General features: G+C 40.8%; 1 protein-coding gene across 3 annotated transcripts in view; it reads left to right on the top strand.

The window, feature by feature from the left end:
• Window positions 1–11,873, top strand: part of fam20b (FAM20B glycosaminoglycan xylosylkinase) — a 155,610-nt gene that overhangs the window by 108,877 nt on the left and 34,860 nt on the right. For all 3 annotated transcript variants that reach the window (XM_043699967.1, XM_043699969.1, XM_043699968.1), the window contains exons 5-6: window positions 2,359–2,468; window positions 9,730–9,901. In XM_043699967.1, the coding sequence (XP_043555902.1) occupies window positions 2,359–2,468; window positions 9,730–9,901 (282 nt within the window). The remainder of the gene's footprint in view (window positions 1–2,358; window positions 2,469–9,729; window positions 9,902–11,873) is intronic.

Genomic DNA, 11,873 nt, shown 5'->3' with positions numbered 1-11,873 from the left:
TGTAGAGGAGACCATATCGAATGCAAGGGATGCAGTAGATGACATTGGTCGAGGTACAGATGAATTTCTGACGGATATGGAAGGATCCCTTGGGGCCTTGGACAGAGTTGAGGGGAGTGATGTGGGTGCAGGTTTTGCACTTCCTGCAGTGGCAGGGAAGGGTGCAGGAGTGGGATGTGGGCTGGTGGGGAGTGTGGACCTGACAAGGGATTCACAGAAGAAATGGTTGAGGAGGGAAATATATCTCTGGTGGTGGGGACAGTTTGGAGGTGGCGAAAGACGATGCGTTGTATGCGGATGTTGGTGGGATGGAAGGTGAGGACTAGGACGGTTCTGTCCTTGTTGCATTGGGAGGGGTGGTGTTCAATGGCGGTGGTGCGTGATGTGGAGGAGGTGCGCTGGAGGGCATCATCAACTATGTGGGAAGGCAAGTTACAATCATGGAAGAAGGAGGCCATCTCGGACTTTGAGGTTAAACTGGTCATCCTGGGAACAGATGTGGCGAAGGCAGAGGAATTGGGAATAAGGGATGGCGTTTTTACAGGAAGGAGGGTGAGAGGAAGCGTATTCTAGGTAGCTGTGGGAGTCAGTGGGCTTGTAGTATATGTCTGTGGTTAATTGGTTGCCAGAGACGGTGATGGAGAGGTCTAGGAAGGGGAGGGAGGTTGCCGAGATGGTGCAGGTGAATTTGAGGTCAGGGTGGAAAGTGTTGGTGAAGTTGATGAACTGTTCAACCGCCTTGTGGGAGCACAAGGCGGCGCTGATATGGTCATCGATGTAGCAGAAGAACAGGTTGGGGTTGGTGCCAGTGTAACTGCAGAAGATGGACTATTCCACATCCGACAAATAGGCAGGCATAGCTGGGTCCCATGCAAGTGCCCATGGCTACCCATTTGGCTTGGATGAAATGGGAGGATTGGAAGGAGATGTTGAGAGTGAGGACCACTTCAGCCAGGTGGATGAGGGTGTCGGTAGAAGGGTACTGGTTGGGGTGGCGAGAGAGGAATAAACTGAGGGCTTGGAGACTTTCGTCGTTGCAGATCGATATGTACAGGGACTGGATGTCCATGGTGAAGATGAGGCACTGGGGGCTGGGAAAATGAAACTCATGGAGGAGGTGAAGGACGTGGGTGGTGTGACGAATGTAGGTGGGGAGTTCCTGGACTAAGGAGGACAGGACAGTGTCAAAGTGGGAAGAGATGAGTTCGAACCTTCCGATAATCCCTCCATACACTGGTTTCCTCGAACCTCCTGATAATCCCTGCATACATGGGTTTCCTCGAACCTTCCGATAATCCCTCCATACACTGGTTTCCTCGAACCTTCCGATAATCCCTCCAAACACGGGTTTCCTCGAACCTTCGGATAATCCTTCCATACATGGGTTTTCTCGAACCTTCTGATAATCCCTCCATACACTGGTTTCCTCGAACCTTCCTATAAAATTCTCCTTTCTCGCCTCTTCCAAACCACTCATTTCTGTGCTAAAGCTCTCCCTTGGATCTTTGCCAATTGCGCTGAACAGGAAATCAATTAAATCAATTTTAATTTCAATTTAGAAATTACAAAAGGCTTGTATCACTTGAGGCATGATTTTATGAAATCCCAAATGCTTGTTAACTCTGTTAAATTGGTCCAAGAGAAGTTGCCATGCAGATGTTTGTGTTTAATTAATGAGACCTGCTTTAGCTATTGCCTTAGATCCTGTTTTATTAGCAACATAGAACATTACAGCACAGTACAGCCCTTCTGCCCACTATGTTGTGCCGACCTGTGAAATCACTCTGAAGCCCACCTAATCTACACAATCATGTTTGTCATGATGTGTCTTTGCCAGTAAATGTTCTTCTATTTTTCATGAATTTGGTAAATTCAGTCAATCCAGAAACTAACACTAAACTGTATTAGCAATAAGGAGACTCCAAGACAACCAAGAAAGAATACCAGTTACCTAAATTCTAAAATCAAAACAAAATGTTTGAAAGTACTTGACAGATCCAGAAGCATCTGTGAGAAAAAAATGATAACTTTTCATCAGAGCAGTTTATCTCTCCACAGATGCTGCTCGAGTTGCTAAATTTTCCCAGCATTTTCCGTTTTAACTTTGCTCCATAACACTGTCTTAGCTTCTATTATATTGGAATTCCATAATCGGGTTTTGTCTGTCATTACTTCTAAACTTCAAAATGTTGAATCAGAACTGACTGGCAAGTCTTCTCATCTTTTTTTTGTTGATTGCCACTTTATAGTCATAATAGGAATTTGAGGTCCCAAACTGAATTCTTATTGTTTAGTTTTGTATAAGAAAAGTTATTTACCAAAAAAGATAAACTTTTTGATCTATATTGTTTCACTTAGAATCTTGGGATTACGCCGGGCTCCAGTGGTTGTTGGGAGATATGTGAACTTGTACACTGAGATAAAACCAGTTGCTTCTGAGCAGCTTCTGAGCACCTTCCTCACACAGGGTATGTATATATTTCATTTTGGGTATATAGTAATTCCAGATAATTACTGCTGTTCATTCCACAATAACACATATATAATATACATGAAGGTACTGTTTTAACACAGCGGTGTACAAATTGAACGCACATACTTTGATAATGTTATAGGATGGTGAGGTGGAAATCTTTTCCTTAGCAAGTCTTTTTCTGAATCTGCTATGACTGTTGAATTGTTAAAGTGGAGGGTCTATTTTGATATTGAAATAATACCATCAATGCCTTTCTCCTGAAGCAATATGTTGTTCTGAAAAATTAACAAGAGTTAAGCTTCCCCATGTCTTGTCTCATGTCATAGTGGCTCAATAATTAGCACTGCTGCCTCACAGCACCAGTGACCTGGGTTCGATTCCAGGGCAACTGTATGTGTGGAGTTTGCATATTTTTCCCGTGTCTGCATGGGTTTCCTCTCACAGTCCAAAGATGTGCAGGTCAAGTGAATTGGCTCTGCTAAATTTATCCATTGTGTTCAGGGATGTGTAGGTTAGGTGCATTAGTCAGGGTTAAATATAGAATAATAGGGTAGGGGATTGGGTCTAGGTGGGTTACTGTTTGGAGGGTTGGTGTGGACTTGTTAGGCCGAAGGGCCTGTTTACACTTTGTAGGGATTCTGTTCTATTCCTCTAAAGACAGCTAACTTGCAGCTTTTTGTAATGAAACGACATTCAAAGCATAACATAAAATTATACCTAATAAAAATGGTGGTAAAGCATTACAAACTAGGGATTATGAAAAAAGTGCTTGTGTAATTCTGAATTCATCTGCTTTTCCATCTCATTGTAATGTTTTGCAAAGTTTATAAAGAAGTGAACACTTCTATATTTCTGTAGTAGTTTCTGTCCATATTTTAATATCCCATCAGATGTTACTGCAGCTGGGTATATTAGTGTTTAATGGAGATATTGGATAAGAAAAGTGAAGTTCGTGTTGGAGCCCTTTGGGTGTTTTTATTTTCTGGATGCAATGAAAATCATCTGGATCAAACTACTCTATTCAACCACATAACTACAAATGCATAAAGAGCTAGAATACTGGAAGTCTAGGCACTTTGATTCCTTTTCAGGATACTCCATACTTCTTTACAAAACTGACTAATTTTAACAATAACATAGAGAAAGGCTGTGTTTTCTCTCTGAAGTGCTAACTCTGATGTTTGCTTTTAATTTGCAGCAATTGCAAATGATAAGACCATTATACACTGGAGTCAAAGTAGGCCACATAGTCCATCCAGTCAACTCCACTATTCAATGCGATAATGGAGTTTTGCATTTTTCTGCCACAAAACCTTTGATTGCTTCACAGATTTGAAAATCTATTTCAGATTTGAATATACTTAATTTAATCTAGACCCACATTCCTCTAAATTAGACAGTTATACAAATTCACCACCCTGAGACAAAACAAATCCCTTATTCATGAGATTATTGTCTTGTCCTAGATTATACCATAAAATGAAACAGCCTTTCTGCATCTACCCTAAGAATCTTGTTGCAATAAAGTGGTCTCTCATCCTTTTGAAGCTCACATCAGTACAAGCCCAGTCTAATCAACCTTTCCTAATAAGAAATTTCTTATTACATGGAATCAAGCAAGTGAAGCATCTCTGGGTTGTCTCTAACGTCTCTAATGGGGTACCCGCATGGGCCCCGGCTATGCCTGTCTCTTTGTCGGCTATGTGGAACAATCTATCTTCCACAGTTACACCGGCATTATTCCACACCTTTCCTCTGCTACATTGATGACTGCATCGACACCACCTCATGCTCCCACGAGGAGGGCGAACAGTTCATCAACTTCACCAACACATTCCATCCCTACCTTAAATTCACCTGGACCATCTCTGACACCTCTCTCTCCTTCCTGGACGTCTCTATCTCAATCAACGGTGACCAACTCAGCACTGACATTTTCTACAAACTCACCGACTCCCACAGCTATCTGGATTACACCTCCTCCCACCCTGCCTCCTGCAAAAATGCTATCCCTTATTCCCAATTCCTCCGCCTCCGCCCCATCTGCTCCCAGGAGGACCAGTTCCACCATAGAACACACCAGATGGCCTCCTTTAGAGACCGCACTTTCTTTCCTATATAAGTTTACATCATAAGTGTAAATCATCCAACGAAAGTTTTGCCATCTGCAAACAGACCCCACCTGGTCAGGTCCATCCCCCCCAACAACCCACCCTCTCCTCCTGGCACCTTCCCCTGTCTCCGCAGGAATTGCAAAGCCTGCACTCACACCTACCCGCCCACGTCCTTCCACATCTATCAAAGTTTCACCTGAATTTCCACGTTCTTTACTGTATCTGTTGCTCTCGATGCGGTTTCCTCTACATTGGGGAGAGAGGACGCCTACTTGCAGAGCACTTCAGAGAACATCTCTGGGACACCCACACCAACCAATCCCACTGCCCCGTGGCCGAACATTTCAACTTCCCCTCCCACTCTGCCGAGGACATGCAGGTCCTTGGCCTCCTCCATCACCATTCCCTTAGCCGCCAACACCTGGAGGAAGAATGCCTCATCTTCCACCTTGGGACCCTCCAACCCCATGGCATCAATGTGGATTTCACTTTACCCCAGTTGCAATCTTTCAGCTCAGCACCGGCCTCAAGACCCTGTCCCAACTGTCCATCTTCCTTCCCATCTATCTGCACCACCCTCCCCTCTGACCTATCACCTTTACCCCCACCTCCATCCACCTATTGCACTCTCAACTGCCTTCCTCCCAGCCCCACCCCCCCTCCCATTTATCTCTTCACCCCCAAGGCTCCTAGCCTCATTCCTGATGAAGGGCTTTTGCCCAAAACGTCAATTTTCCTGTGCTTGGATGCTGCCTGACCTGATGTGCTTTTCCAGCACCACACTCTTGACTCTAACGCGAGGATATATTTCCTTAGATGAAGAGACCAAAATTGCTCATAGGATTCTAGGTGTGATTTGACTGAGGCCTTTTTTGGTTTTAGCAATTGTTCTGCATTTTTACATTCTGTTTCATTTGAAATAAAGGCAAACACTCCACTTGCCTTCCCTAGGACCCACTGACCTTGTGTGCTAGCTTTTTGTGATTCATGCATAAGGATTCCCAAATTGCATAACTTCATTTTCCCAAATTATATTCCATCTGCCAGGTTTTTGCCAACCCTCATACACTGTCTGTATCCTTCTGTAAACTCTTTCTGTCATCCCCATTAGATGAATTCCCACTAATTTAGTGTCATATGTAAACCTGGCAATAGTGTTTCACTTCCGTCATCGAAGTCACTAACATATAATGTAAATGAATTGTGGCCCCAGCACTGATCCCTGTGGCACTCCACTAGATAAGGGGTTACAATCCTGAAAATGCCACTTTATCCCAACACTGTCTCCAGTTTGATTTCCAATCTTCTGTCCATGCTCATATATTACCCGCAAAACCATAGATTCTTATTAAGTAGCCTTATGTGCTAATTGGAAATCTAAATATATTATGTCTGTTGGTTCCCCTTTATCCTGTTTATTATTTCAGAAAAATATTTTTAAAAAATTGTTAGGCATGACTTCTCCATCGTGAAGTTATATTTACTCTGATCATATTGTATTCTAAATGTACTGGGATTACATCATTTATAATATACTCGAACATTTTCCATTGGTAGATGTTAAGTTAAATGGCTTATAGTTAATTTTTTTTTCCCTTGCCTTTTTGAATTAGGATGTTACATTAGCAGTTCTCAATCTTCTGGCACTTTACAGCATCTGAGGATTATCGGAAATTTACTACTCTCCGATTTTTTTAGCCAATTTTGTATCCATGTTATTGCTGATCTTCGTACTGCATGAACTCTAATTTTGTATCACACTTTTGGAAGTCCATTTACACCACATTAACAGTATTGCCCTCACGTTATCTCTTCAAAAACCTCCAGTAAAATATGACTGACTTAACTCCAAAGTGGCTTTCCATATTTTTAATGTGACTATTAATTTTGTCCTGAATAATACTTATAGTGGTTTCCCCACAACCAAAGTTAAACCAATAGTAAATTAGGCTTACTGTTACAAATGTTTTTGAACAGAGTGTAATATTTGCAATTCTCCGGTCCTTTGACACTATCTCTAAATGCAGGGAATATTGAAAACATATTGCCAGCCTCTGCAATTTCCTCTCTCATTTCCTTCTAAATCTTGAATGCCATCCTTCTGGTCCTCGTGCTTTATCAACTATAAAAATCAACAGCTTATCAAGTACTATTACGTTATCAATTTTGGATCCGGGTTTCCTATTCTGATACAGTTGCCTAGGAAGCATTTGCCTAACAAGTAAACACAAAGACCTCAGCAATGTCTCCATGTGTAAATTTCCTTTTTGGTCCCTATTTTTCTGACTTCTTTCATCATCCTTTTACTATTGATGTGTTTATGAAGACTTTGGGATTTCCATTGATGTTAGACTTTTCTCATAATCCCTCCTTTGCTTATCTCATAAGCTTTTTCACCTCACGTATAAACCTTATGTATTCAGCGTAGTTCACAGTTGTATTTACTAACTGTACCAGTCATAAGCACACATTTTATTCTTTAGCTACTCTATCTCCTTTGTCATCCAGGGAGCTCTGGATTTGTTTGTACTACTTTTTCCTTTTCATGGAATTAATCTTGACTGTACCTAAAATACTTCTCTTTGAAGGTAATCCATTGTTCAGTTACAGTTTTCCCACCAACCTTTGCCCCAATCTATCTGGTCTAGGTCTGTTCTTAGGAGAAAGTGAGGACTGCAAATGCTGGAGATCAGAGTCGAAAAGTGTGGTGCAGGAAAAGCACAGGTCAGGCAGCATCTGAGAAGTAGGAGAGTCGACGTTTTGGGCATAAGCCCTTCTTCAGGAATGTTCTGATGAAGTTCTTATGCCTGAAATGTTGACTCTCTTGCTCCTCGGATGCTGTCTGACCTACTGTGCTTTTCCAGTGCCATACTTTTTGTCTTAGGTCTAGTCTTAGCCCATTGAAATCAGCTGTCCGCCAACTGAATATTCTGACTCTAGATTTATAGTTGCCATTTTATATTGTAATTCTACATCTTATGATAGAGTCATCACTATCCTTTTATATGTACCCCACTGACAGTTGATGTACTTGATATACCTCATTCCTAACAACTAGGTCTAGTCGTGCCTCCTTTCTTATTGGGCCAAATATATAATGCTGTAGGGAATTCTTCTGATAATCTACGAACATTTGCCCTTTTCCATCATTAACTTTACCAGTATCCCAGTCTATATTGGGTAATCAATATTCCCCATTATAACTACTGTGTGATATTTACATAACCCCTGTAATTTCCTTGCAAATAGGATCCTCTCATTTCCACTAGCTACAGTTTATAGATTGCACCATGCAATGCAATTGTATCCTTTTTGATTTTTAGCTCTAGCCAAATTAATTGTCCTTGAACTTTCTGGAATGGCTTTTTTCTGTATCATTGCAATGCTCTCTTTAATCGATATCACCTCCTCTGCCTAACTTGTGGTGTGACCCCATCTCTGAATTTACTACTTTGGTGTTACCCATAAATCTCAGCCTCATGGTTGCACCACAGTGACTTCAGGTGTGCTCAAGCTCCAAAACATGGAGCTCAAGCTTGTGAAGCTTTTCATACTTGCTTTACATGGCTTTGTCTAGACCTCATTACAAGTAGACTGCTTCCCGCATGCTGAAGTATGAGCATTCTGAGCAGCAGTGGCACGAATAGCCTGAAGGTGTGATTCCCTGAAGAAAGTGTCTAAGAGCCCAGTTACTTATTGAGGTGAAGGCCATAAAACTATGTCAGAAACTTTGAGCCATGGAAGAAACCAGATGGTATAACTTTAAATCATCAAAATCTTTTAACTGAAAACGGAATAATTCAATTGATGGGGGCCCTAAATAAGTTGCTTAAATCGTTCAATTAAGATAGGATTGAGCAATATTGTTTTCTCTCAAACTTGGAAATTCTCTTCCCCAGACCGCAGTGAGGCTACACTCAAAACTACATGAGTGATTATTGGTCAACAAAGTAGTGGAGGGAGTTTTGTACTTGTGGTGGTGGTGTGGCGAGGCTATGATCTTTTTTTAGATTAGATTAGATTAGATTAGATTAGATTAGATTAGATTACTTACAGTGTGGAAACAGGCCCTTCGGCCCAACAAGTCCACACCGACCCGCCGAAGCGTAACCCACCCATACCCCTACATTTACCCCTTTACCTAACACTACGGGCAATTTAGCATGGCCAATTCACCTGACTTGCACATCTTTGGACTGTGGGAGGAAACCGGAGCCCCCGGAGGAAACCCACGCAGACACGGGGAGAATGTGCAAACTCCACACAGTCAGTCGCCTGAGTCGGGAATTGAACCCGGGTCTCTGGCGCTGCGAGGCAGCAGTGCTAACCACTGTGCCACCGTGCCGCCCACATCTTATTGAATGATGAAACATGCCTGAACAGTCTATGCTTATTCCTGCTTCTTATGAGAACTACCAGTGTTAATATTATATATTTTTAACTTTTCTGTTTATTATTTTAATAATCAAGAACAAATTTAATTTCAAAGTAAAATACTGAGTATAGTGGAAATGAGGCAGACTAACTGACAGAATCCAAATGGCTTTTTCCATGTTCAAGGGCAGAGCTCTCAATTTTTCTATGCGAAAGCTGAATTATATTTGTACACTGAATAAATTAGTATCTCAAGCAATAGTAAAAACAATTATTTTCTCATCACTTTAGCACAGTTAAAACAATGAGAGTCAAAAATACTTTACTTTCATTACTCCCAAATTAGTAATGCAGAAACATTTGTAAGCCAGAAGTTATGCCATTCAGGTCGTGCATTTGTAGCAAGATTCACATATTGGAATTTTCTCTAAACTCTTCTGTTATTTATTTATTTCACTATTGCTGAATGCAGCTTACCAGTCTGATGCAAATGTGCCAATGTCCATTACTAACTGAGAGAATAGAGTCCCTCCAGTTTTCGCACTGATCACTGAAATCCTGTGGACTTCTCTTAATTTTGTGATTTAACATAATCATCTCACTGTGATCAGATCAGAAGAAAATGGTATCTCATTGGAGAAAAACTTTTTTCCTTCATCTTTTGTTCATTTAAATGATAAAATAACTTAATTAATCTTGTGAATGCTTCAAGTAAAATTGTTCATTTTCTTGATTTGTCTTAACAAATTATTTTATTGTTTTTAGGTAACAATAGCTGCTTCTATGGAAAATGTTATTACTGCAGAGAATCAGAACCAGCCTGTGCTGATGGGCACATTATGGAAGGATCTGTGATACTGTGGCTACCAGACATCTGGCCATTACAAAAACATAGACACCCATGGGGCAGAACCTACAGAGAGGGAAAGCTAGCCAGGTATACTCCATCATTTAGCTACTTATTCCCCCAGATGTCTGTTAGCGGTTGTTTATTTAAGAGCAAAATACTGCAAGAAATCTGGAACAAACAGAATGCTGAAGAAACTCAGCAGGTCTGTGGAGAGAAAAACAAAGCTAATGTCTCCACTCCAGTATGATCCCTCTTCAAAGCTGAAAGATTTTGGAAACTTTTTTTTAATACTTTTGACAAAGGTGGAAGAGGAACAAAGGAGCAGATGGTGGAGAACTTATATTTATTGTACCAATACTTGGCCCTTCTTCAATGGCCACCCTCCCAGCCCCAAAGAAATAAGTCCTTATTGAAATGAAATACACAATAGAATTATAAATAGCAACCTTTCACATAGAAAGCATTGCAATGAGTTAGAGGTGATGACAGGCAAAGGTGAGATACTTGCCCACCTGGAGAACTGAAGGAATGAAACGGAGAAAAAATAGAAGGAAAGTTAGGCATATAGGTCACTTACCATCTCACCTGACTCATTTGCTGTGATAATTTTGCCAAAATCTTGCCCAACTCCTCGCTGACCTTGCTGGTCAAGAAACAAAATAAATGTTTACTTTTGATGGGTGCCCTTGAGGGTGACTACTTCATTCTCACTGACTCCTCTATTTGGTAATGCAACTAATAATATTACTGTTTTATGATGTGGAGGAGCCAGTGTTGGACTGGGGTGGACAAAGTTAAAAATCACACAACACTGGATTATAGTCCAACAGGTTTATTTGGAAGCACTAGCTTTCGGAGCACTGCTCCTTCATGAGGGTGGTTGTGAAGCAGGACCATAAGACACAGAATTTATAGCAAAATTTATACTGTTTTAATTTGTGTTGACGTGAGCATTTAGACTCTCACAGAACCCCATTAAATTTAAAACCACATCTTACAAGGAAAGCTATAATTTTACAGATATCATAGTTTTTAAATTGGAACAGAACAATGGACATAAGATAGCAGAGGTTTTTTTTCCAGAATAACTGATACAAGCTTCTACATATAAAAAGCTATCACCCTAAAGGCACTTTCCCCAAACTGGTGAGGTCACAAATAATGTATTTCAATCACATTTATAAAATTAGAATACTTTAAGAAGGCAGTTTCTACCCTGTTTATAGCATCTCAGATCTCATTACAGATTCAAAATTAGCAATAGACATTCATTATAGCAACATCTACAACAGTTTTTTCCATAGAGTAGCTCCTTAACAGGTGCAGCTTGAAGCTAAGATAAATTCACAATTAATTCATTTCCTCTTTAATTTCATGTTTTCCTGGCTTCTAGATAGCTGAGTGTTCCTTTGTTGACAGGTTTTAAAATGTTGTTTCTGTTCAGGATTTTTTCTTTCCTCCCTCTTGTAGCCAGCCTCTCTCTCAACCTGCTTGAAGCTGCCTCCTCTCCTCCACTACCCCTGAAGCTTTCATTTCCAAATGATGAGAAATAACAGGAACAGGAGTAAGTCCCTAAAGCCTACTCTGCCTTTCAGTAGGATCATGGCTGATCCAACATTCCTCGAGTCCATTTTCCTGTATTTTCCTCATAACCCCTGATTCCCCAACTAATCAAGAATTTATCTATCTCAAGCTTAAACATACGCAAGGACTCTGGCATACAGCTATCTATGGCAAGAAGTTCCAAAGACTTTAAATTCTCTGAGGGAAAAATTCCTCCTTATCTCAGTCTTCAATTGGTATCCCTTCATTCTGAAACTATGCTCTCTGTCTTAGACTCACCCATGAAAGAAAACATCCTCTTAGCATTTGCCCTGTCAAGACCCTTGAGAATGCTATATGTTTCAATGAGATCACCTCTCACCTTTCTAAACTCCAGCATGTAGAGTCCAAACGTGTTTAGACTTTACTTAAAAAATAGTTTCTTCATATCAGGGATCATCCTCGCAAACGTTCTCGGAACCGACTCCAATGAAAAGATATCTTTCCTTAATTAAGG

The sequence above is a fragment of the Chiloscyllium plagiosum genome, chromosome 11 (assembly GCF_004010195.1).
Source record: "Chiloscyllium plagiosum isolate BGI_BamShark_2017 chromosome 11, ASM401019v2, whole genome shotgun sequence".
NCBI classification, from domain to species: Eukaryota; Metazoa; Chordata; class Chondrichthyes; order Orectolobiformes; family Hemiscylliidae; genus Chiloscyllium; species Chiloscyllium plagiosum.
The sequence above is the reverse complement of the archived record's forward strand: the minus strand, read 5'-3'. Positions and strand labels throughout refer to the sequence as shown.